Here is a 27,172-nt window from a genome sequence, read left to right on the forward strand (position 1 = left end):
GGAAGGGTTTAAGGAAACCACAGGGTTTCGGTGCCTCAAGACTAGCAACAGTGGTGAGCTGTCATTAACCCCAAGCCTGAAGTGAGTTCCAGCTCCTAGAAAGGGTATCTGTGTGGGGGCCTTATGACAGAAGCTGCACTCAACAGTGAGTCCACACACAGCATGAAAACCAGGAGAATGAATATCCAGACTTTCCTTTCATCCTAAGCTACTATTTCCTGTTGGCCAATCTAATCAGAAGTCTCCTTTTATAGGGATAGTACTACCTATAAAACAGAGCAAGACAGGCCCCTGCCCTGGGCCCCATGCTCGAGAGAAACCCACATATCACAAATCCATAAAAATGGTCAAATTTTTATGCCCACATGGGCAAATCAGTATTTGGCATTCAGTCAGGATTTAGTGGTTAATCAGGATTTTGTGGTCAACTGAACTTTTAATATCCACCCTCATAGCTAACACTGCTCAGGCTCTAGGGAAATACTTCATATCTCATGTTCTATATCTTTTAAATAAAATGGGACTGCATCTAAGTGCTGTAAGGGTTTGTAGGTTATGCTTTAAAGTTGGAGGAGACTATAACAGTGCAAAGAGTATTTGAGCAAGTCGATAAAAATAGATAAATTAGCAATCTTTGTTCTCAGAAGAAACACAATAGATTTTTGCCTAATTAAAAAACATTGAAAAGTGAAAGTGAAATCGCTCAGTCGTGTCCGACTCTTTGCGACCCCATGGACTGTAGCCTACCAGGCTCCTCTGTCCATGGGATTTTCCAGGCAATAGTACTGGAGTGAATTGCCATTTCCTTCTCCAGGGGATCTTCCCAAGCCAGGGATTGAACCCAAGTCTCCCGCATTGTAGACAGACGCTTTACTGTCTGAGCCACCAGGGAAAAACATTAGGGTTCCATTAATGGACTGGAAGCACTTGACAATTATTGTGGCAAACATGGTTGCAACTGTCAGCTTAGGAACAGTTTTCCATATTAAATTCCTTTTAAAATAATATATATGTAGGTCTAGATATGATGTTGGAGAAGGCAATGGCACCCCACTCCAGTACTCTTGCCTGGAAAATCCCATGGTCGGAGGAGCCTGGTAGGCTGCGGTCCATGGGGTCGCCAAGAGTCGGACACGACTGAGCGACTTCACTTTCACTTTTCCCTTGCATGCATTGGAGAAGGAAATGGCAACCTACTCCAGTGTTCTTGCCTGGAGAATCCCAGGGAGGAGGGAGCCTGGTGGGCCGCTGTCTATGGGGTTGCACAGAGTTGGACACGACTGAAGCGACTTAGCAGCAGCAGCAGATATGATGTAAAGTGTGATACCAATTCTTTACACTACCCTACAGATTTAGTTGTTGCTTTAAGAGATGGCGAGGGCTGCCCTGTTGCCTCAGAGGTTAAAGTGTCTGCCCGCAATGCGGGAGACCTGGGTTCTATCCCTGGGTCGGGAAGATTCTCTGGCGAAGGAAATGGCAACCCACTCCAGTATTCTTGCCTGGAGAATCCCATGGATGGAGGAGCCTGGTGGGCAACAGTCAATGGGGTTCAAAGAGTCGGACAAGACTGAGCGACTTCACTTTCACTTTAAGAGATAGTGAGAATCAAAAGTGATACAGTTGTTACCATTAAACTTTTACAATATTTGCTATAATAACAATGGTACCATATGTAACAACTCCATTACAGTTGAACACCATAGATAAAAGTCAGTTCATTTCTGAAGCTAAATATTAACTATAAATTTTTATTGATAATTCCAGTTGCTACTGCCTGGAATTTTGCTAACAGAGCGAAATTTCTTCAATCTGAAAGTATTAAAACTATCCCATATATTAATTATATGACTCAATAAACCTGAAAAGATTGTTTTAAAATAATCTATCAAAAAAAATCTTTTCAAGGACCACAATGACTGGGAACAGGATAATTTGGCATTTCTGCCAACAAAGACAAATGATGTCAAAATCTTGATCATAAAAATATAGAGATCATGCTGAAATAAACGGAAGACATATTTCATGAAGTAAATACATAATAATTGTGAATTATGTGTCCATATAAATTTGATTCAAAAATCACTAGACTGTGGTAGAACATCCAGATGTGCAACAACAATGATTAACTTGAGCTATTTTTATTTTGATATTATGTATTTTAAACCCACTTGGAAAACACTTGGTTAGGACGATAATTTCTAACGTTTTCTAGAAGGCGGGGTCCCTCTTTCTAAAGCAACTCGGTCCGGGAGTCGTGGGCGTGTTCGGAGTCGAATCCGCCGGAATCCCGCCTCGGGTCTCGGTGTTTCTCGCCGCCCGACCGCAGGGGTGACCACGGCACGCCCCCAGCGACCTAGGCCACGCCCACAGCGACCCAGACCACGCCCGGGCGACCTATTCGCTCGCAAATCCCGCGGGCGCCCCGGCCCACCCCTCTGTCCCTCGGGTGCCGCCAGGCTGGGACGCTGCAGCGGACCGCGGAACTGAGACGTGGTTCCTGGGCGGAGGCACCATGTTGGACTTCGCGATCTTCGCTGTTACCTTCCTGCTGGCGTTGGTGGGAGCGGTGCTCTACCTCTACCCGGTAACCGCCATCCCCGGCCTTCACGGGCTCTGGCCGCCGCCCGCATCCACGTCGCGCAGCCCGCAGCGGGCGCAGGGAACGGGCCCCGGGGGAGGGCTCCAGCTCCCGCTCCCGCTCCCGCCCTGCCCTGCCCCCGCTCCCGGAGCACGTGACCCCTCGCGGGCGCGCGCCGCTGGCGCTGAAGACAGAGCGGGGCAGGAGGCTCGACCACCCTTGGACGCCGAGAGAAGCACGGGAGGAGGCTAGGCGAGGCCAGCGCGGCCGCAGGGGCCTGAGGGCTGGTTCGTGGGTCCGGCTTCCCTGTCCTCGCCGCGCCGCTGTGCAGGGCGGGTCCGAAGTGCTTCGGTGGCTTTCAAGCAGTAACTGTGCCCACCCCACTTCCATTTTCTAGTGTGTCTGAGAGGAAACTCCAGGCTGCTCGTCGCCTTTATCCATTCCCAAGGATTTTCCCCCAGTGTTTCTTTTGTCGCCTGCTTTCTCGTCTGTCTTTCGACTTTCATTCCTGAAATCTAAAGTCCTTAAGGTCCGGACCGGGTTTTGTTCCTCTTGGGCCTCACATGCTAAAGGGGTTGTGGAAGGAGCATACAGCCAAGTGCTGTATCTCTAAATCTCCTTCTGACCTTTTTTTCTCTGCTTACCTTCTTCAGCCTCAAAAGATGCTTCTGAAAACAAAGAAGCTAATGGATGAGGAATCATCTACAAAGCAAGGTGGTTTTGTAGAAAAAGTTGTAAAGCAACAGAATAATGGCAAACACATCACTCATATTGACAGAACACCTTAAATATTCTTGCTGGTAAATGAATTTGATCGAAATGTTAGAACTACCCAATCTGGAACTTTCAGTGTGTCTTTATTTTCTGAGAAATAGCCTTCTAGGTCAGGAGAGTGAGGGAAAGATTTCAAGGCAACTCACTTGAAATTCGTGAAAATAAAATAAGACTAGGCAGCATGCTGTGTTTTTCCTCAGCTGTTTTCCTTCAACTATGTGGCATCAGGGCAGTTGACAGAATGTTGGATTTAATTAGGGTTCGTGTTTTGCTAGGTACTTTTGAGAAAAGGAAACAGGGCAAGAGAGTGATTAAAAGGGACAATGGAATCTGAGCTGGATGGCTGGAAAATGAGTATAGGAGTAAGTGGGTTAACAGTCTGTTTGGGGTAAAAATAGTTTTTTGAGTCAAGATATTAAAAATAGGAGAAATAGGAGGTGCTTGGAGATTTGGAAGCTTGATGTTAAAACTCTAGGAATGGTAAAGTTACTGGTAATGTCAAGGCCCAGTGCAACCATAGGAATGAACGGCTGAGATCGGGTTGGGGAGGGGGGGGAGTGTGGTTGAGTTGGGGACAGATGGATCAGGAAAGAAGACAAACTTCTGTAGGAATAAAAAGCCTAGGGGATGAAGGAAGACCTGGGGATGGTAGTCTTGGGCTTAGTGTGGTGTCTAATGTATGTAAGGGAAAATGTCATAATAACATTCTGGATGGTCTCAAGGAAGATGATAGTGGTGAGGCTGTGATTATCAGAGAGATTGAAGTTTTGCTGGATTCTGCAAGGGGCATGCCAGGTGTGGGGATTGATCTCATTATTTTAACTGTTCCAGAGTTGTGAATGTAGTGAAGCACAGGGGAGTGTTTTGACTGGTATTTGGGGGCTCACTCTTCATTTCTCATGTTGAAACCTGGAATCTGGTGTGGGAGCCATTTATTCAGAGCACACAGAGTTCTGAGGCTCTCTGCATGCCTGCTATTGGAGCTGTAGACCTGTGATTAGGGCGGAGAAGAGCGGTTGTACTTAGTATTTGCATAGAGGTTCTTTACTTGTGCCTGTCAGTAGTTTGGGGCAAATATCTCAGCATTTCTGTCATAATGCTTTTCAGTGAGCTCGTTCAGGTATTCAAAGACATCAGTTCAGTTCAGTCACTTGGTCATGTGCAACTCTTTCTGACCCCATGCACTGCAGCATACCAGGCTTCCCTGTCCATCACTAACTCCCGGAACTTACTCAAACTAATGTCCATTGCATCAGTGATGCCATCCAACTATCTCGTCTTGTCGTTCCCTTCTCCTCCTGCCTTCAATCTTTCCCAGCATCAGGGTCTATTCAAATGAGTCATTTCTTTGTATCAGGTGGCCAAAGGATTGGAGTTTCAGCTTCAACATCAGTCCTTCCAATGAATATTCAGGACTGATTTCCTTTAGGATGGACTGGTTGGATCTCCTTGCAGTCCAAGGGACTCTTAAGAGTCTTTTCCAACACCACAGTTCAAAAGCATCAGTTTTTTGGTGCTCAGCTTTATCGTCCAACTCTCACATCCATACATGACTACTGGAAAAATCATAGCTTTGACTAGATGGACCTTTGTTGGTAAAGTAATGTCTCTGCTTGTATTTATTTTTATGGGAAAAAAAAATTCAGAATTGATATTCTCTTTGCCTTTGTTGTATACCCTGTTTCCTGGGTGCTACATGAGTCTCTGTCTCTCTCTCTTTCTGTTTAAATTCTTTTATTTGCTGCAGTGCATCATTTTCCATAATTTCTTGAGGGAGTGTGCATGAAAATTTTTTCAAAATCTTGCTTTTTTGAAAATCTATCTAGCTTCACACTTGAATGATAGCTTGGCATGGTATAAAATTGTAGGTTGGAAACAGTTTTCGCTTAAGATTATCGGGGATGCCACCCACCATCCTGTTGTTCCTGAATCTGGAATCTTAAGGTCTCTTTCCAGAAGGATGGCAGTTACAAGAATGATGTCTAATGGATCTGTATACTGACTTTTTGCTTATTGTTAAAGTCATGCATCTTACTCTGCCTTTGTGGTTACAAGTACAAATCTGATTGCTTCCTGTGGGAATCCTCCTTTGCAGACCCCAGAGGGGGCCTCTCAAGGTCAACTAATCACTGCTCCAACAACTAACACTTCCAAGAAAACTGGTCAGATTATTCATCCACTGTTGCTTCCTCTCCCATTCTCTTTATCCTTATTTTGTCCTTTTTTATTTCTTCACTTTCATTTTGTGGGATTTCAGGAATAGATCACTGATGAGTGTTGTCAGTCTACCATATTTGAAGAGAAGTCAGGAACCTCGCTTCAGTCATTAATAACTTCAACCTAGAAAATAACAAGTAGAGTCTTTTTTGTTGTTGTTTTTAGTATCACCGACTTTAATTATGGAGTTCCTTCCATTCTTTCCCCCACTTTTTATACATTAAACTTGACAAGTTTCCATTGTTGATGAGACTGTAGGACAAAATCTTACATTGTAGGTTTCATTGTCATCAGTTAAAATGCAAGTTGCACATACTATTGTCTAGATAGTATTCTTGTAGTATGTAGTAGAAACTGTAAAACTCCTTTGTTAGTACTGTTGAATTTAGTGTATCTCTTGGCATACATAATCCAAAGGAGGAAAAAGTAAAGTTTTACAGTGATTTTCACGGCACTACCTGTAATAATGATAAAAAAAAAAGAAATAGCCTAGATGTTTTACAACCTATGGTAGGAACATGATGATACAATTCTGAATATGTAATGGAAGACAGTTTAAACTTTAAATGTTCAAATAAATAACTATTTATTTATATAATGTTAACCACTCCAGTACTCTTGCCTGGAAAATCCCATGGATGGAGGAGCCTGGTAGGCTGCAGTCCATGGGGTCGTGAAGAGTCAGACACGACTGAGCGACTTCACTTTGATTTTTCATTTTCATGCATTGGAGAAGGAACTGGCAACCCACTCCAGTATTCTTGCCTGGAGAATCCCAGGGACAGGGGAGCCTGGTGGGCTGCAGTCCATGGGGTCGTGAAGAGTCAGACATGACTGAGCGACTTCACTTTGATTTTTCATTTTCATGCATTGGAGAAGGAACTGGCAACCCACTCCAGTATTCTTGCCTGGAGAATCCCAGGGACGGGGGAGCCTGGTGGGCTGCTGTCTATGGGGTCGCACAGAGTTGGACACGACTGAAGCGACTTTGCAGCAGCAGGAGGAGAAAGGGGCAGAATGCCAAACTATGATTAATAACTACTTAAAATATTAGACAAAATTCAGAATTGATTCTAAAGTTGAATATTTGAGGTTATTTTTTCTATAGATATTTAGCTAATTTAAAAATTATAATAAGTCTTATTTTAAAAGTGATATGCTTGTTTTAAAATAAAATAAAAATGCTAACCCCTAAATACAGTAACCATAAACCCAGTACAAAATTGTAAAATATTAAAATTCCCCCCAACTTTTTTATAGTTCATTCTTCAGAGGTTGTCACTTTAACAATTTGCTATGAATTATTTTGTTATTTATTTGTATACCAGGTGCTCTCTCTGACTGTATGACTCGGATAATGATAACTGCATTAAACCAAAAGATAAATGTGTGTGTGTGCTTACTTGTGCAATCATGGAGACCCCGACTCTTTGTGACCCCGTGACTGTAGCCTGCCAGTCCCCTCTGTCCATGGAATTTTCCAGGCAAGAATACTGGAGTGGTTTGCTATTCCCTACTCCAGGGGATCTTCCCAACCCAGGGATCAAACCTGCGTCTCCTGTGTCTCCTGCGTTGGCAGGTGGATTCCTTGAAAGTGAAAGTCACTCAGTCGTGTCCGACTCTTTGCAACCTCATGGACTAAACAGTCCATGGAATTCTCCAGGCCAAAATACTGGAGTGGGTAGTCTTTCCCTTCTCCAGGGGATCTTCCCAACCCCGGGATTGAACCCAGGTCTGCATTGCAGGCGGATTCTTGACCAGCTGAGCCACAAGGGAAGCCCGGCGGATTCCTTACCACTACACTAACCTAGGAAGCCCTAAAAGATGAATATCACTTTGTATTTTGACAAATTCTTTGACTTGAAAGAGGAGAACTATTTTAGGAATGACACTATTACAATTATGACATTAAATTTTTTGAAAGCCGAGCCAGACGAGACCATTTATAGTCTCAGAACAAAGAAAAATGTACTTGGTTTTATATATTAATTGATATATAATGGATGTTAAATTCTTCAGACACCTTAGTTTAACTGACAGAGGGGAGGAATATTAGGATAATTCTTTTCAGTACAAAGAATCCAGTTTTTTTATTTTAATATAGAAATAATCTCTGAAATTCAACCAAATTGAATAACCATCATTTAAAGTCCTGCACATGTCTTGGCAAAACACATCTGACTTATGGGATATATGATTCTTCATTATACTAAAGTATTTAAATTTTTTTCCCTAAGGCTTCCAGACAAGCTGCAGGAATTCCAGGCATTACTCCAACAGAAGAAAAGTGAGTTGTTTTTTTGGCTTTTTTAAATCAGGTAAAGTCAGCTCTTAATTTTTGGATAAAAACTAAACCATATCTTTAGATTGCTCAGTTTATTTAGTCCCTTTGTTTTCTTTAAAGTTGTGTTTGGGCATACCACCTAAACTTTGTTAATAAATGAAAGGAAGCCTGGATAAATCAAAACCTTTAATTTCTTTCACTTCCCCTAGCCAGAGAGTGTTGAAAATAGAAAGATAGGATTAAGATGGAATATGAAAAAATTGCCATAGCTGATTTAAATTCGCCTGTGATTTAATAGCCAGTGGTGGCATCCATTGCTGTCTCAGAATGAGGTGCTGCAAAATTGGATCGTTTTCCAGTGTCTTAAGTCAGATGTTCCTTGTGCAGCTTTGTTGATGTGAAGTGTTATGAATTCTCAAAATATCAGACAAATGCATATCTAAATGTGGCTACTGAAAGTGAGAAGTCAAATATAATAGAGTTTTGGATTTTGCAGTAATTTGATTTTCGTTTATCTTTGTTTTCATCTGTTCACACAGTTAATTCAGAATCAACTAGTATTTTTGTTTTTCTGATTCTTCCAGATTAAATTATTTTGTCAAATATTGCTGTTTTTTCAGAGATGGTAATCTTCCAGATATTGTGAACAGTGGAAGTTTGCACGAGTTCCTGGTTAATCTGCATGAGAGATATGGGCCTGTGGTCTCTTTCTGGTTTGGCAGGCGCCTTGTGGTTAGTTTGGGCACTGTTGATGTCCTAAAGCAGCATATCAACCCCAATAAGACACGTAAGCCTGATTTTCTTTCTAATTAGCTGATCCTAACCTTTAAGAATAGATGTCTATAAATGAAGGTCCATACACTGCTCTTAGGAATAGCTAACATTTATTAAATACTTTATATTATACGTCAGACATTGTGCTGAATCTTTATGTTAATCACCTCACTTCACTTAAGACACAGTATTTTTAAATGATCATTTTCCTCCTTCAATTTATAGATAGATGTGAAAAAAATCCCAGTGCAAATGCCAATAGGGTTTTTTTTTTTGAACCTGAAAAAATAGTTTAAGGGTACATCTGAAAGAGTAAATGTATAAGAGCATTTGGGCTTCCCAGGTGGCTCAGTGGTAAAGAATCCACCTGCTAATTTAGGAGATGTGGGTTTGATTCCTGGATGAGGAAGATTCCCTGGAGTAGGAAATGGCAACCCACTCCAGTATTCTTTCCTGGGACATGAAGCTAGGCTGTCTGGGTTGAGTCTGTGCTCTTAATCACTAAGTTTCCACAACGTGGAAGGCTGTCTCTGTTAGGAAATACAAAGATGAGTAAAACCAGACATGGCCTCTGCTCCTGTGGAATTTATAGTCCAGTGGTGGCGAGTTGGGAGTTTGTAAATGGTATTTGAATGATTAGGAGAGAAAACTGTGAGATGTACTCTGAAAGAAGGGACTGTAGTTCTTTGCAAAATCTGACAGATTTTTCTGTCTTTCACTGGTAAAAAAAAATGTTAACAGCTGTTAAAAACAAAACAAAAACCTCAAATATTTAACTGTGAGTATCTCTTGTGTGGTGAGATTTAGATGAATTTATTTTCTTAGTATCTTACTGTGTTGTTTTAATTGTTTAAAATGACAGTGTATTTGTGTGCGTGTGAAAACAGTATAGTCATTGAAGAAACACATTGAGTGAAGGAGAAAAGAAAAGGTTTTGGACTCAGCTAAATAGTTTTAACTGTAATATTCGACAATTACACATACAACATCAATTTTGTCTTAAAATTGGTGGAGTGAGTTCTTTTACAAAGATACATGCTCTGGGAAAAAAAAAAAAAGATACATGCTGTCATGCAGTAGAAAATTTATTTGAGTATTAACGGTTTACAGTGGAATTCCCAATTTACCGGGTATTATTTTGTTGGCAATTTTTATTGTCTTTTGAACTGTTCACATTTAGAAAAGACAAGGGAGTTATGGGAAAAAAAGTTCCTGGCCTCTCTGCTATAGTCCCATACCTTTCTGATCTCTGTTCTTTTGCTGGAGGTTTTTTTTTTTTGAGTGATTACTTTGACTTAGAAATGTTTAATCATGTCTGTTTCAGTGGACCCTTTTGAAACCATGCTGAAGTCATTATTAAGGTATCAGTCTGATAGTGGGAACGTGAGCGAAAACCACATGAGGAAAAAATTGTACGAAAATGGTGTGACTAATTGTCTGCGGAGTAATTTTGCTCTCCTGATAAAGGTAAACTAGTTTGATCTGGATTTCTGTTTTACAGATAATAGTATATGGATCTTCCTCGATTTATAATGGGGTTATGTCCTGATAAACCCATCATGAACTAAAAAAATATAAGGTGAAAATGCATTTAAATACACTTAACCTGCTGGACATCATAACTTAGTAGCCTAGCCTGCTTTGTATGCACTCAAAACACTTATGCTAGCCTGTAGTTGGGCAAAATCATCTAAAACTAAGCCTTGTTTTATAATAGAGTGTTGAATAGCTCATGTAGTTTATTGAATACTGTACAGAAAGTGAAAACCAGATGGTTGTCTGGGGACAGAATGTTTGTATGCTTAAGGGCTGTTCACTCTCATGATCACAAACGTGGCTGACTAAACTGTGGCTGCTGTTGCACCCAGCGTTATGAGAGTATTGCACCTCCTATCACTCACCCAGGAGATCAAAATAAAAAAAAAATCAGAGTATAGTTTCTTTTGAATGCCTGTTGCTTTTCTGCCCTGTTGAAAGTTGAAAAATTGTAGGTTGGAGACCATCTGTATATTTTGGCTGTTAGTGTTTCTTTGTCTTTGCTATTCTTACCTTCTTTCTCAGCTGATTTTTATTCTCCTAAAATTCTAAAACAGAAACAAAAGCAAAACAATTTTAACACCTAGACTTCCTTTGTAAGTTGGAATGATGGGAGTGAAGAGAAACTGAAGAAAGTTTTTTTTTAATTAAAACTTTATGTTTCTTTACTTTTTTAAAATAATTTATTTTTTAATTGAAGGATAATTGCTTTACAGAATTTTGTTGTTTTCTGTCAAACCTCAACATGAATCAGCCACAGGTATACATATCCCCTCCCTTTTGAACCTCCCTCCCATTTCCCTACCCATCCCACATCTCTAGGTTGATACAGAGCCCCTGTTTGAGTTTCCTGAGCCATACAGCAAATTCCCGTTGGCTATCTATTTTATATATGGTAATTTGCTGCTGCTGCTGCTAAGTTGCTTCAGTCGTAATATAAGTTTCCATGTTACTCTTTCCATACATCTCACCCTCTCCTCCCCTCTCCCCATGTCCATAAGTCTGTTCTCTATGTCTGTTTCTCCATTGCTGCCCTGTAAATAAATTCTTCAGTACTATTTTTCTAGATTCCATACATATGTGTTAGAATATGATATCTCTTTCTCTTTCTGACTTACTTCATTCTGTATGATAGGAGAACCTGAAGAAATTTTTAGAGCAGTAGATTTGTATCAATAGATTTGTTCTTTGTTTTCGGACCCGATTCAAAACCAGCAGCACGTAGAATCTTTAGTTGTGGCATGCAGACTCAGTGCATCTCAAAGTTATTTATTTTGTTGTATGTTTTATGTAGCTTCTTGGGAAATAGCAATATGGTATAGAGCAGAGACACTAAGTTTGGAGAAAAGGCTTTCAATCTTATTTCTGTCATTTAGTATCTGCATGATTGACCTTTGTGAGTTTTTATTGCCTGCGCTGTGCAGTATAATGGGATGTTAATTCCTTGACCAGGGATTGAACCCATGCCTCCAGCGTTAGAAGTGCAGTCTTAACCACTGGACCACCAAGAAAGTCCTATTGCCTTATCTTAAATTGAGGATAATATTAATAGCATCCACATTACAAATTTGCTGTGAGGATTATATGAGATCATGATGTAAAATTCCGAGCATCAAGTCGTACAACACAGTCAGTGCTCCAAAAAAATACCTTTCCTGCCTCTGCTTGAGGTTTTCCTGCCATTTGTTTCCTGCCCCCCCCCACTCCTTATATTTTTCCTGCTCCTCTGAAACTGTATCTCCTTGTTAATGTTTCCAGTTTATCTAATGTGTTACTTATTTCATGCAGGGTTTTTATAGTTGATGGACCTTTATCGGTCCCATTTGGAAGGTTACATGGGAGTCCTTTCTGTTCTATATAGAGTAAACCCACATACACTCACAAGTACACAAATACATCCCACTGTCTCTCACATTACATAGAGTAAATAATTTAAAAAATCATGGAAAATTTAAATAAAAACAATACTATAACACACATCCATATTCTCATCACTAAACTTTTTTTAACAGTTATCAAATTTGATGCAGTCTTATTTTGTCTTTCCCCTACTTAACTCCCCTGTTTTCTTTCTGGATTGTATTTAAGCAGATTCCAGACATCATACAATGAGGACATGCTTTTTCAAGAACTTAACAGGATTTAGCATGTAGCAGCTACTTGGTCAGTTTTCTTTGACCTTAACTATGTTCATTCCTTCTAAAAATGTTCAGACTGCACATTCTTGCCGGTGCCAGCCGGCAAAGTCAATCAGGTCCCGAGAACGTGCACGGCGGGGCTGAGAAAAGAACTAAAGCAAGAGAAATCTACAACAAAGATGGGGTCGAGAGGTTCAGACACGTCTCCACGAAGGGACGCAGTCTGACACCAACTTTATTCAGCATCTCATATTTATACAGAAGAGCGTGAGAAAGACAAGACAGTTACCATTTTCTTTGACCTACACATCTTACAAACAGTCGCAAGAAATCTTGAGAGCATGGGAATGGCACCCTGTTATTATTTCTTACACCAGATAACATTTCTCTGTGCGTGAGAAGTTTGCACAGAACTCCAGGTGCCTGCAGTAAATAAGCGCCTAATCTCTGGGGCGGCGGGACAGAGAGCTATGTTTGCAAGCAAACCCTCAAGGACTGAGGCAGCTCCCAGAGCTGTGTCCTTCGGACAAAGGACCCCGTTCTCACGGGCAGCTCCCCGCACATTCTAAGCACTTTTGTGACTTTTTTGAGTTGTACAATAGTTGATAATTCTTAAGAGGATACCATTTTGATTCATCCTACAGTATCTACTTTTTAAAAATTATATTTGATAAATGCTTAATGCCTTTTTTTCCCTTATTCTCCAATTCTGTTTGGAACTCACACTTTACATTCAAGATTTGAGACTGGCTTGAGTCTGGATCAAATCTCAAACTCACTGGCTTCCAAATGAGTTTACTAGAAGCATTAATTAATATGTTGGCTCCTCTCTGCACAATTTTACTTCCAAAAAGAAACTGAACAAGGCTTTTACTCATAGCTGCTGATTAGTCTTTCTCCTTTCCAGTTCCCTTTTCTCACTGATAGCCACTATTCACAGGGCCATCAGGAGATTTGTATATCAAATGTCTACCTTCTCATTGTCGTCAGTACTATTCTGTATTATTATGTTCTCTGGACCTCTCAGGCTGCCTGCTTGGGTTGTCATAGCTGGTCCTGTCACACCTGATTGTCCTCCTGAAAGCAGTTATGTTACCTTTGTCTAAGCATTCATGAGTCAGAATCTTTCTTTCTATCTGTTTAAATACCTTATATTTGTCATAAGAATCTTGGTATATAATTGTATATCTCCAGGGAATTTTACCCATTTTTCTCTTTGCTTTGCTTCCAGTGATTATGCTTTTCAGTACTTTTTATTGTTAAAAGCTTTATTTAGTCTTTCTTTGCTTTAAACTAAGTAGTTCAAATTTCTTTAATCTTTTATCATAGGCTCTATTTCCCAAATGTTCAGTCTTTTTTATTGTTTATCTGTATTGTGTTTTTTTCCTTCTCCTGTCTGATCAAAGGCAAATCAAAGTGGAAATTATTTCCCAATTTTGACGTTTCTTACCATCATATTTTCAAGCTTTGGTGCATAGACTGTGTCCATACATGAGAAATGTGTTTCAGGCTTATATTGTCAACCCCTTAGCACAAGCCAGTTACTTAGCTTATTCATTAGTCAGAAATACCAATTAATATTTAATCAGCAAGAACATGATTGAAGAGAATGTAGTCTGAGCATCCTCCTCCTCCTTACTAATGGTTTTCTGTAGAAGAGTGGTGTTTACCAGAGTTATCACTCCAAAGTAAGTTAATTTCATACTGACACAACAAACCTTTTCCTTTTTTTTTTTTTTTTTTGATCCAGATCTGAGTTCTGTGTTTTGACTCTTCTCTAACCCTCTCAAACCTCATCCTGTAAGTTCTGTCTTCTTCCTGCCCTGACTGTCTCTGCTCCAAGACTGTGTGTGAACCTGCACTCTAATTCTGTGAGTGTAATTTCTGTCTTCAGTGCTTCAACCCCATATGCTCCTATGACTTTTGAGTTAAACTATGACTTAACAAATATTTCTGGATCTTAGAATTTATGACAGTTTTACAGAATCCTCTTAGTTGACAGTTCAGTAGTCATAGGTTAATAGCCGAAATTATTGAACTCATTGATTTAAACACTGTCAGATGAAGCTCAACAGATTGTTAGCATTCCCATCTAATGTACATAATCAAGATTCATAAACCAAAATTCATAAACAAATTCAAGATTCATAAACTAAATGAGATGCACATAAGCTTCTAGCAGATGTACTAGCTTTGTGTCTAGAGTAAAAACCTATATGAATCATATCTAATATTTGCATTGTATTGTAGAATACTGTGCAAAACAAATGGATGAGCAGATCATAATACAGTTCTGTGATACAAATGAGAGTATTGATAATAAAATTTTTATGGCTATGGCTTAAAAGAGGGTAAAAAAAAGACTTTCCCAGCATAGATTGAAAGCATTTAATCTGTTCGTTACATAATCAGCAGTGATCTGGTACTGGGGGGAGATATTCACAATTAAATTCTCTGGTAAGTCGCATGTTGTCCTAATAGGTTTTTAGGATACCATTTGGATCCCAGGTTTGGTGTTTGGGAGTACCATTTTCAGATTTTCTCTTATTTTAGTGTGTAATATTTCACCGAAGAAAGGTCACCAGAAAACTGTTGAGTACTCATCACTTAGAACTGAAGAAAGATATATCCTAGACTTCATTTAAAAACCAGCTAGGCACAAAGCTCTTTATTAAAAAAAAAAAGATACAAGCCCCAGTAGAAACATGGCTAAAAAAGTGAACATGCAGTACTTGGAGAAGGCAATGGCACCCCACTCCAGTACTCTTGCCTGGAAAATCCCATGGACGGAGGGGCCTGATGGGCTGCAGTCCATGGGGTCACTAGGAGTCGGACACAACTGAGCGACTTCACTTTATTTTTTCACTTTCATGCATTGGAGAAGGAAATGGCAACCCGCTCCAGTGTTCTTGCCTGGAAAATCCCAGGGACGGGGGAGCCTGGTGGGCTGCCATCTCTGGGGTCGCACAGAGTCGGACACGACTGAAGCAACTTAGCAGCAGCAGCAACAGTAGCAGCGTAACAAAGCACCACAGATTTGGTGCCTTAAACGACAGAAATGTGTTGTCTTGCAGTTCTGGAGGCTGTCTGTTGGTCCAGGATTCCGGTGTCAGCAGAGTTGGTTCCTTCTGAGAGCCTCAAGGAAAAGTCTGTTTCATGCATCGTTCCTAGTTGCTGGTAGTTTGCTGACCATTTTGTACATTTATCACCTCAGTCTCTGCCTTCTTGTTTATAATGAGGTCTCCCTGTGTGTGTTTATGTTTGTGTGTGTGTGTGTTTCAGTGTCCAAATTTCCCCTTTTTATAAGGACATAGTCATATTGTGTTAAAGCCTTAATGTGCACATCTTAAATTATCTGCAAAGAACCTATTCCCAGATCAGGTCACATTCACAGGTGCTGGGGGTTAAAACTTCAGGATCTTATTTTGAGGGGAGCACAGTTCAACCCATAACAGATGATAAGTGAAAAAACCAGTATATAGAACAGTTTGTAGAGAATTACTACATTGTTCAAAGTATACCTCTATACACACATATATGTACACATATACATAGATACACTATAGAAAAACATGAAAAGCTGTATAAAAATGTTATCTGTAATTATCACTACTGGATTGTAGGGTGATTTAAATTAATTTCTGTATTTTCATTTATGTTATTTTTTATTAGTTATTATTTTCTACATATTAATTTTCTTTTACACTAACCTGTGTTACTATCCAAAAAAAAAAAAAAGCAGTGAACCTCTTGACTATCAGTGATAGTCTTAATATTCATTAAATTTTCATTAGAAACAGAGCTTAATAATGTTGTTTTTGTTGTTCAATCTCTAAGTCATGTCTGACTCCTTGCGACCCTATGGACTACAGCACTCCAGACTTCCCTGTCCTTCATATCTCCTGGAGTTTGCTCAGATTCATGTCCATTGAGTCCATGATGCTATCTAACCATCTCATCCTCTGCCTCCCTCTTCTCCTTATGCCCTCAGTCTTTCCTAGCCCCAGGGTCTTTTCCAATGAGTCGGCTCTTCGCATCAGGTGGCCAAAGTATGGGAACTTCAGCTTCAGCATCAGTCCTTACAATGAATATTCAGGGTTGATTTCCTTGCTGTCTAAGGGACTCTCAGGTATCTTCTTCAGCACCACATTTCGAAAGCATCAATACTTCATCGTGAATAGAAAGGGAAAAAGTGGCAGAAGCAGTGACAGATTTTCTTTTCTTGTGCTCCAAAATCACTACCGTGATTGCAGCCATGAAATTAAAAGACACACCTTGGAAGGAAAGTTATGATAAACCTAGAGAGCATATTTAAAAGCAGAGACATTACTTTGCCAACAAAGGTTCATATAGTCAAAGTTATGGTTTTTCCAGTGGTTATGTATGGATGTGAGAGGTGGACCATAAAAGAAGGTTGAGTACCAAAGAATTGATGCTTTCAGACTGTGGTGCTGGAGAAGACTCTTGAGAGTCCCTTGAACTGCAAGGAGCTCCAACCAGTCAATCCTAAAGGAAATCAACCATGCATATTCATTAGAAGGACTGATGCTGAAGTTGAAGCTCCAATACTTTGGCCACCTGATGCGAAGAGCTGACTGACTGGAAAAGACCCTGATTCTGGGAAAGATTGAGGGCATGAGGAGAACAGGGTGACAGAGGATGAGATGGTTGGGTGGCCTCACCAACTCTATGGACATGAGTTTGAGCAAACTCTGGGAGATGGTGAAGGACAGGGAAGCCTGGCGTGCTGCAGTCATGAGGTTGCAAGGAGTTGAACGTGACTTAGTAACTGAACAAGTTCAACAAGCTTGTTTTGATAACAGATACTAATTTTAGTGTAGTCTGACTTTTTTCTTTTCTTTTTTGCTTTTATGTTTACTGCATTTTAATCTTATATAAAACGTCTTTAACCTATTGTCATGAACATATTCATTTAAGGTTTGTTCTCAGAGTTGTCATATTTATCTTTCAAACTTTGATGAACAGATATATATATAATATTATATATTTTATATATTATATATTATATAAATAAATATATATAATATCTATTATATCTAATGTATAGTATATATTATATATAATTATATGTAAATATAATTATATATATATATAATGTTTAGTGTTTATTACTGTGCAAAGAACGAGGAAGGGATTAACATTTTTTTTCCCATATGATTATCCAGTTGATCCAGCGTAACTTATTGAAACGATCATTCTTTTTCCATTGTACCGTAATATCCCCTTTATCATAAACCAGGTAACTATATAGGGCACTTGATGTATGTACAGTTTTGTTGGCTGGAAAGAAGTCTGCAACGTAAAAATTGTGAGTTATGTTTTATTTGGGGACCTTGGTGGGAACAGTAGCATGGGGAACAGCCTCTCAGATGGCTCTGAGGAACTGTTGTTTAAAATTTTTATTAATTTTATTTATTTCTCATTGTGCTGAGTCTTCATTGCTGCACTGTCCTTTCCTTAGTTGTGGAGAATGGGCTACTCTCGAGTTCAGAGTGCAGGCTTCTCCCTGTGGTGGCTTCTCTTGTGAAGTGTGGGCTCTAGGGCATGTGCGCTCAGTAGCTGCAGCTCCCAGCTCTAGGGCGCAGGCTCAATAGTTGTGTACGGGCTTAGCTACTTCACAACACATAGGATCTTCCTGGATCAGGGATTGAACCCCTGTCTCCTGCTTTGCCAGACAGAATTGTCTGTAGAGGTAAAGGAGAAGCCAGGATATACTCCTGTGTATCCTGAGAAAACTGTGTAGTCAAACATCAAAAGACTACTGCTGATCACAAAAACAGGACTTCACAAATTAGTGACTTTAGTGCTTTTCTTCATATGAGAAATTTATTTAAAAGTCTGGGCTCATTAGAATTATTCCTTAGATACACATCTACTTACCTAGGACCATCTAGTCAAGGCTATGGTTTTTCCAGTAGTCATGTATGGATGTGAGAGTTGGTCTATAAAGAAAGCTGAGCACTGAAGAATTGATGCTTTTGAACTGTGGTGTTGGAGAAGACTATGTCCCTTGGACTGCAAGGAGATCCAACCAGTGCATCCTAAAGGAAATTAGCCCTGAATATTGATTGGAAGGACTGATGCTGAAGCTGAAACTCCAATCCTTTGGCCACCTGATGCAAAGAGCTGACTCATTTGAAAAGACTCTGATGCTGGGAAAGATTGAAGGTGAGAGGAGAAAAGGACGACAGAGGATGAGATGATTGGATGGCATCACCAACTCAATGGACATGAGTGGGTAAACTCGGGGGGTTGGTGATGGACAGGGAGGCCTGGCGTGCTGTAGTCCATGGGGTCACAAAGAGTCAGACACGATTGAGCGACTGAACTGAACTGAACTGAACCCAGGACCAGTATCCTGTTTTTCTTCATTCTGAATCCCCTCAGGATACACCGTGTCTGGAGGAAGGGCTGCGGTGACTGATGGCTTGATGGCAACATGCCTTGTTTATTGGAATGGTAGGCAACATTCCTTGTCCACAATGTTATGGAATTTTCCAATCCATGAATATGGAAGAATACCCTCCCCCTTTTTTGTTTTTAGTTTTGGTCTTTAGTTTTTCTCAATAATTTTTTCACTTTTAAGAGATCTTATATATCTTTTATTAAATTTACTCTTAGATAATTAGTAATTTTTTAAAAATACTATCATAAATGGTACAGTTTTTAAATTTCATTTTTATTTGTTATACATATGATTGATTTCTGCATATTGATGTTATTTATAGTATTAACTTTGCCAAATTCCCTTATTAACTCTAAAGGTTTGTCATGATATCTGAGCTCATTCTCATAGATGTCTCTTCTCCCAACCTCTTCCTTCCCTGTCTTGTTGGTCTGTTTATTGCTCATCCCAGTTGTTTCATTCACCAGCTGTTGCAGCCAATACCTGCATCTTTAAATGTTTTCAGCAGAAGTCACCTAGGAACCTGTCTTAGCTGTAGGAATGCTCAGAGTTGGGCAAGACAGGGACGGTCTTAATGGGAGTTTTCAGGTTAAGACTCACGGCCACAGTTTTTTTACCAAAATGACTATATTGCTTTCTAGCAATTTGCATCAGGAGCATGTGCTGCTGTTCTCTTGGCTGCTGCTTCTCTGGGATATGGGAATCAGAACCAGGTTGTTTAAAATGCCACAGTACTTCCTTACCTCAGAGCAGCTGCTTCTTTCTTCATCAAGCCTTCCCCTGATTGTTTTTTTACTGTATTCCAGAGTTTTTCGGAAGTTGATTCTGACAGCTTAGGAGCTCATTACTTAATTTTGGGGAGGGATAGAGCCTTGGGGTTCCCTAGTTGTCCATTTTCAGTGACCATTTTGGTCAGCAGTGGTGATGGTGCTTTTACTAGAGCTGTTTTCTGCAATGCTACCATTGAGATGGGGAGAGAAAGGAAATCAAATAATGTTCGGTTGCTGCTGCTAAGTCGTTCAGTCGTGTCCGACTCTGTGCGACCCCAGAGACGGCAGCCCACCAGGCTCCCCTGTCCCTGGGATTCTCCAGGCAAGAACACTGGAGTGGGTTGCCATTTCCTTCTCCAATGCATGAAAGTGAAAAGTGAAAGTGAAGTCACTCAGTCGTGTCCGACTCTAGGGACCCCATGGACTGCAGCCTACCAGGCTGCTTCGTCCATGGGATTTTCTAGGCAAAAGTACTGGAGTGGGGTGCCATTGCTTTTTCTGAATGTTAGGTTAAAAACATCAAAGACCTCACTATCTTACAGTCCAGTTGTTCCTGTTGAATAGACACTTCACATTGGGTATTGAGTTTTGGTTAATTGCCAAAGTGCTAAAATGGTTAATGTTAGTTGTTTAGTGGTTTTGCACGTATTTTCATTGTTTTAGAGGCAGAATGAGATCACCAAAGTCTCACTCCACCATTCTGGAAGTCAGTCCCTCTTCTGAAACTTTTTGAAACAGAATTGTAATGGGAAATATAAAGATACAATAAATTTTCAAAATTTATGATAGTGGCATATGTGTGGATCAGTGAAGTTCTTTACCCTATGACAAAACTTTCATGGAGTTGATATAGCAGAGTAGCTTAAATTTGAGTTCCTAACATGAAAGGGTCTACATATATTTTACTTTACAAACCCAGTTACTGTGTTTTGTGATGTAAGTACGATTATCCCTATCACAGCAACCATGATAAGTAGGAGATGTCATCCCTGTTTAACTTTTGAGACATCTGCACCTTGGAAAAGTCAAGCAAATTGCTCAAAGTTGCATTGCTTCTAAGTGACAGAGCCAGAAGGAAACCCAGGATTTTTTGACCCCAAAGCTTTTGATCTTTTTATTACACATTGTTGGGCTTCCCTGGTGGCTCAGAGGTTAAAGCATCTGCCTGCAATTCGGGAGATCTGGGTTCAGTCCCTGGGTTGGGAAGAGCCCCTGGAGAAGGAAATGGCAACCCACTCCAGTATTCTTCCCTGGAGAATCCCATGGACGGTGGGCTACAGTTCATGGGGACGCAGAGTCAGACACAACTGAGCGACTTCACTTTCACTTTCTTTACACATTGTGTTTTGTTCCACAAGGGATTTGATAAATATTCAGTGGATGAAGGAATGACAAAGAGACCCTGAGAGATTTCCGTCACTGACGCTTATCTAAGACTTTCGCACATTTGTATGCTTATTGTTTACTAGATCACAGGTACTCTGTGGTGAATCTTTACTATTTTGAATTTGATACTAAGACTCTAATATTGAAAGCTCCTTTAGGTTCAAGGTTTTCCCAGCCTTTAAATGACTTGTATTTTCTGTTCTTGTTGTTGTGGTTGTTTTGTTTTACATATTAGCCCTTTGACAGAATCTGAACCTAAACTACACTAGGGATGTAATTATTGGTAGAGTCAGCGTTAATCTGACGGATCAAGCAAACACCTGAATGCTTGCCTTGGTTACAGAATTGACCTCTATGAAATGAATCTACTTGATGGAGTTCTCTCAGATTTAGTAGGAGGGAATAGAAAATCATTGTGGTTTTCTGTTCTGTTTCAGCTTTCGGAAGAATTATTGGATAAATGGCTATCGTACCCAGAGTCCCAACATGTCCCCCTCTGCCAGCATATGCTTGGCTTTGCTATGAAGTCTGTTACACAGATGGTAATGGGCAGTACATTTGAAGATGAACAGGAAGTCATTCGCTTCCAGAAGAATCATGGCACAGTAAGTCTAGGGCCAAGTTTAAGTTTACTCTTTCATCAGATTGGATACTTGAGGAATGTAGACGTCACCTCTTAAGAAGTTTTAAGATTCTGTAGAACAGAGTGTCCTTGTTTGTGGCTAAAAACAACAATGTAAGAAAGATAACTGTTGCCTTTTTAAAAAGTTTAAGAATTACCTTTTTAAGCAGTTACCTTTTGAAACTTAAAAAATGACTAAAAAATTTTTCTTGAATACTTAGCAAGTATGTCAGGAGTTCCCTGGTGGCCCAGTGGTTGGGATTCTGGGCTTCCACTGCTGTGGCCTGGATTCAGTCCCTGATTGAGGAACTGAGATCCTGCAAGTTGTGTGGCATGGTAGAAACAAAAACAAAAACCAAGTATGTTATAAAACAATGATAATTTCTAGGATAAAGAGAAAAACTGCACTTAGTAGAGCTAGACTGTATCCTCTACTGAAAGAAATTAAACTTGATGGAGCATTAACGTACTAATGAAATGAATATGATTTGAAAAAAGGATAATTCAATTGAAGATTGAGTTACTATTTGCCTTTTCTGGATTCTCATATGGACTTTATTATTCTCTATTTTCACCAGTCTCAACATTATATTAATTTGTTTTGAATTGTACTTAAGTCATTTATTTCACTAAAGTTTTGGATCTCTGATCAGTTATTCCTTATTTTCTTCAAATCTATAAAAACAGGTTAAATAATCAATGCAATGCATGTAAAACAAAATCACTAGAATCTGTGGCTTAGTACTCTGTCACTGTTTAATATTATCCTTTTTCCCATTAAGATGGTTTTATTGCTTGTGTTTGATGATTGAAAAATGTCCATTTCTTAGCAAATGTTCACATGTTCAGGAGTATAAAAATAAAACTGGAAAAAATCAGCCTAATTTTCACTTCCTAGAATAAACTACTCATGGTATCCTGGTGAAATAAATTGGCTAAAGGATTCCTAAAATGTTTTCCTATTTTAATGAAGAATCAATTTTTGACTCAGTTGTTGATGTCTGATTTTTTTCATGTTGATGAGACAGCATTTTTAAAAAAGGAACTCCACTGTTATTTCTAGGATTTTATTCCAAGCTGCTGATACCTGTTCCTATTCTGGGTATTTTTTTTAATGTTTTATATATTTATTACACATGCAGCATGTGGAATCTTAGTTCCCCAACCAGGGATTGAACTCATGCCCTCCATCGGGCGCTCAGAGTCTTAGCCACTGGACCACCAGGGTAGTCCCTATTCTCGGTATTTTTAAGCTGACATTTTCTTTACTTTTCTTTCCTTACAATTTCAAAGTCATAATTTCAAACATAAAAAAGTGGCAACTAGTACTAGGAACTCCCATGATATCCTTCAGCTGTTGTTTACATTTTGCCCCATTTACTTTTTTCATTCAGTATCCGTCTGTCTATCCATCCATCCTTCCATCCGTTCCTCTCCTCCTTACCCAAAACATTTGAGAGTACACACTTTACTTCTTTCCCCCTAAATGCTTCAGTTTGTACATCACAAAAACAAGAATATTCTCTCATATAGCAACAAAATAGTTGTCAGACTTGGGAAATTTAACTTTCATACCATATTTTTATCCAGAGCCCGTATTCAGATTTCTTTACTTTTAGTGGTCAAACCTCTTTAACATGAAACGGTTTTTCAGCTTTTTTTTGTTTCTTTATGTTGACTTTTTTTAAAAATTAATTACAGGCCAATTATTTTGTAAAATGTCCTTCATTTGGGTTTAATTTGACCAGATTCAAATTACATACTTTTGTGAGTGACTAGGTACAAATTCTCCATTTTTGGCAGGAATCTGTTTTTTTTTTTTTAATGTTACTGGAAGTTGTCAAAGGAAAGTTTTCAGACCATAATCATGACCTAAAATCCTGCCTTAAGTGATTTTTAATGTCCTTAATGTCTGATCTGTAATGTCTGAAACTCTAAGGGCTTGCTGTTGTCCAGCCGAGCCACCAGAAGTACTAACTGGTTGTGAACGCAGAGGCAGCGTTAGCTGCACCATGCCTGCTGCTTGGCTGGCCATACTTGGGAGATGTCATCGGCTCTAAGATGCGTTTCTGTTCACAGGTGTTAACGTGAGAAAACGTACATCTCACACCCAGTTGCATGCTGTGTTTCTGAAGTGCCCTCCAAAAACGTGGTCCTAGTTATTTTCCCACCAACATTAGTGTGCTCTTTCCTTGTGTTTTTGACACAGTTATTTGTCTTTTAAATATTTGCCTATCTAGTAAGTAAAAAATGATCTTTCGTGATTAAAATTTGTGATTCTCTTCTTGTTTGTGAAGTTAAACATTGTTTAATATTTTTGCTGAGCAACTTGTATTTCTTTTTTGTGGGATGCTTTCTCATGTCCTCTACCTGTATTTCAATCAATGTCTTTCTTTTTCTTACCAATCTGTAAGAGCTTTTAATTTTTTATCTCAATTTTCATTTGCTTTTACTTTTATTTATAGTGTGTTTTAAAAAAAGACTTTTTTTTTTTTTTTAAAGCAATTTTAGGTTTACCATAAGCCTCTGTTTTTGACTGTCAGAGTTGTGTATAGTGACTCTCCAGCCATTAGTCAATTTTAGTTCAGGTTCCTCTATGCCAGCACTGGTTCCTGAGGTAATTTCCACCTGTGAGTCTGCTACAGTAAGACGTGCCTCCCCATTTTCACCCCTGTCTCCAGTCTTAGGGGCCTCAGTTTGCCTAGGGCCCTATTCTATCTCAGAGGTCCAAGAAGAGTTGTTGATTTTTCAGTCTGTTCAGCTTTTTTTGTTGGGATGGAATAGCTAAATTAACTCAACGTTTTCATCATAAATTTTTACCCTGTGCTCTTTGTTGTACTTAGGCACTTCTTTCTCACTTAAAGGGTATTCCTAATATAAACATTTGCTGCACGTTTTTACAGTACATTTAGTAGTTTAATTTTTTACATTTAAATAGTCTGAAAGGCATATCTTTGTAAGGGAAGACTTGAGGACTCATAACTATGAATATTTTTTAAATACTTATTTGTTTTTTTTTTCCACAAGTTCTTTCAGAATTTCTCAATTATAAAGAAAATTTTTTGGGACTAAGTATCCAGTATTGAAATCCTATTGTTTACTCTCTCCAAACTTTAGACTAATTTTTAACCTTTTACTAGATCTTAGGCAGTGCTTACCAGTTATCATCTTAACTTTATCTTTGAGGTCCAGAACAACAGGGAAGAGTGAAGTCGCGTGAAGTCAGTTGTGTATGACTGTTAGCAACCCCATGGACTGTAGTCCACCAGGCTCCTCCATCCATGGAATTTTCCAGGCAAGAATACTGGAGTGGGTGGCCATTTCCTTCTCCGGGGATCTTGCCAACCCAGGGATCCAACCCAAGTCTCCCACATTGCAGGCACTCTTTACCAACTGAGCCACTAGGGAATCCCTTCCAGTTAATCATGGTGAAGTAAAAATTTGGAATTTGTCTCATATGGTAAAGAATCTGCCTGCAAAGCAGGAGACCCGGGTTCAATGACTGGGTTGGGAAAATTCCCTGGAGAAGGGAATGACAACCCACTCCAATATTTTTGCCTGGAGAATCCAGTGGACAGAGGATCCTGGCAGGCTACAGTCCATCAGGTCGCAAGGAGTCAGACACGACTGAGCAACTTCCATTTTACCACTTGACAATGAATTTTATTTATCCACCAGTGCCATTGTAATAAAAAATTGAGAATTGACTCTACTGCTGTTTCCTCTTCCTTTTCATTCATATTCCTTTGAAAATAAGGCAACTTTGACTTTTTAGTTATAATTAGTTTGAAAGTACTTTGAATGAAATTAGTAAGATATATTTTGTGCTTTATCTTCAAAGACAATGGAGTAAATGATTTCCATGTGAAAGGGAGAGTTTAACAGTTCTGTTGGTGAGACAGAGGTTCTTCAGTTATTAGCTTAGATTCCTTGGTATTATTTGGAAAGTTTATGTACTAAATAATAGGTATACTTTCCTATTTTGAGGTTTGGTCTGAGATTGGAAAAGGCTTTCTGGATGGATCACTTGATAAAAGTACAACTCGGAAAAAACAATATGAAGATGGTAAGTTTTTTCACTCTTAATTTTTAGTAAAGACAAAAGGAAATGTGCCCAGCTTTAATAGGGTTATATCTGATTCATGAAGTTATAGGTCATGTGTTTTTCTTCCTTTTATGTTTTTTCCTACATTTCCTATTATGAAAGTTTTTCTTAAATAAAAGAGAGGGAAAGGCTGTCAATTAGTCAATAAACTCTAGCACTTGTTCAGAATGAGAGTACTGTAGTTCTGGTAAACCCTACAGGATTAATGGAAAGTGCAAAGGTACAGTCCTGGGAAAGCAAGTTAAAAATACATGTTAAGTAAGAGTTACAAATAATGAGTGAAATTATCTAAAATAAGAAAATATTTGTGAATATCTTTGTAATGATATTTATACAAGTAGAAAAACAGTAGAAAGTCTAAATATCCAACAATATAGGAATTGCTAAGGAAATAATATCAACATGACAAATGTTATAAAAGAAATGTAACAAAATAAAAAATTCTTGCTATTATAATGTTGAGTAAAAAAAATATTTATATATTTTATAAATACATCCACATGACCAGGGGGAGAAAGAATATTCCATGTAGAGGAAAAGTAGTTGCAAAGTCCTTGAGGTAAGATTCTTCCTGATATATTTGAGGTACAACAGGGAACGCTATGGCTGGAGTGAAATGAGTTAGGAAAATAGAAGACCAGAAAGACTGATGGGAGTGGAACAGATTTTGTCTGGCTTTGGTGTGACTGGGCTGCTGTCATCTCCAGGCTCAGAACAGAAGCAGCAAGACTAATTAGGAGGCTACTGCAGGGAACTGGGCAAGAAAAATAATGTGGCTGGGACTAGGTGGAAGGTAGCAGAAAATAGAATATTATTTTTAAAAAAGAATAAGGGAGAATAATTCTGTATTTTGAAAATTAGAACTGCCAACATTGATGGCCAGGTTAGATGTGAGGTATGAGAGAAGGAAATACCAAGGTTTTAGACCTGAGTAATTTGAAAATGAAATTGCTAGGAAATCAGATGGGACAGATACTATGGAAAGATCCAGTTTTGAGGGGAAGATCATGGCTTCATTTTGGATATGTTATGTTTCGTATACTTCAGACATCTCAGTGGAGATGCTGAGTTGATTGTTTGATACGAGTCTGAAATTCAGGAGAAAGAGGTCCTAACTGGAAATATAAATTTGGGAGTGTTCCATCTGTAGATTGTATTTAAAGCATGAAAATGGTTATCACCAAAGTAATGAGTATAAATAAAGATCTAAGAAAAGAAGTCCTTGACCTTGGGCATTCCATCATTAAGAAATTGGAGAGATGAGAAGGAACTGATAAAGAATCCTTAGAATGAGCAAGCAGGCAATGGCACCCTACACTAGTACTCTTGCCTGGAGAATCCCATGGACGGAGGAGCCTGGTGGGCTGTAGTCCATGGGGTCGCTGAGAGTCAGACACGACTGAGCAACTTCACTTTCACTTTTCACTTTCATGCATTGGAGAAGGAAATGGCAACCCACTCCAGTGTTCTTGCCTGGAGAATCCCAAGGATGGGGGAGCCTGGTGGGCTGCCGTCTATGGGGTGGCACAGAGTTGGACACGACTGAGGCGACTTGGCAGCA

At 39.3% G+C, this 27,172-nt stretch overlaps 1 protein-coding gene across 2 annotated transcripts in view; it reads left to right on the forward strand.

Moving 5' to 3' along the window:
* The first annotated feature begins 2,221 nt into the window (after positions 1 to 2,221).
* LOC102396257 (cytochrome P450 20A1) overlaps positions 2,222 to 27,172 on the forward strand; it is a 42,398-nt gene continuing 17,447 nt past the window's right edge. The window contains exons 1-6 of one of the 2 annotated variants that reach the window (XM_006055015.3): positions 2,239 to 2,584; positions 7,807 to 7,856; positions 8,474 to 8,640; positions 9,952 to 10,094; positions 21,322 to 21,489; positions 25,494 to 25,572. In XM_006055015.3, the coding sequence (XP_006055077.1) occupies positions 2,513 to 2,584; positions 7,807 to 7,856; positions 8,474 to 8,640; positions 9,952 to 10,094; positions 21,322 to 21,489; positions 25,494 to 25,572 (679 nt within the window). In that variant the 5' untranslated portion in view covers positions 2,239 to 2,512. Of the gene's footprint in view, positions 2,585 to 7,806; positions 7,857 to 8,473; positions 8,641 to 9,951; positions 10,095 to 21,321; positions 21,490 to 25,493; positions 25,573 to 27,172 lie in introns of both variants that reach the window. The other variant, XM_044937466.1, reaches the window with a different exon arrangement.

This window comes from Bubalus bubalis, chromosome 2, assembly GCF_019923935.1.
Source record: "Bubalus bubalis isolate 160015118507 breed Murrah chromosome 2, NDDB_SH_1, whole genome shotgun sequence".
In the NCBI taxonomy this organism is placed as follows: Eukaryota; Metazoa; Chordata; class Mammalia; order Artiodactyla; family Bovidae; genus Bubalus; species Bubalus bubalis.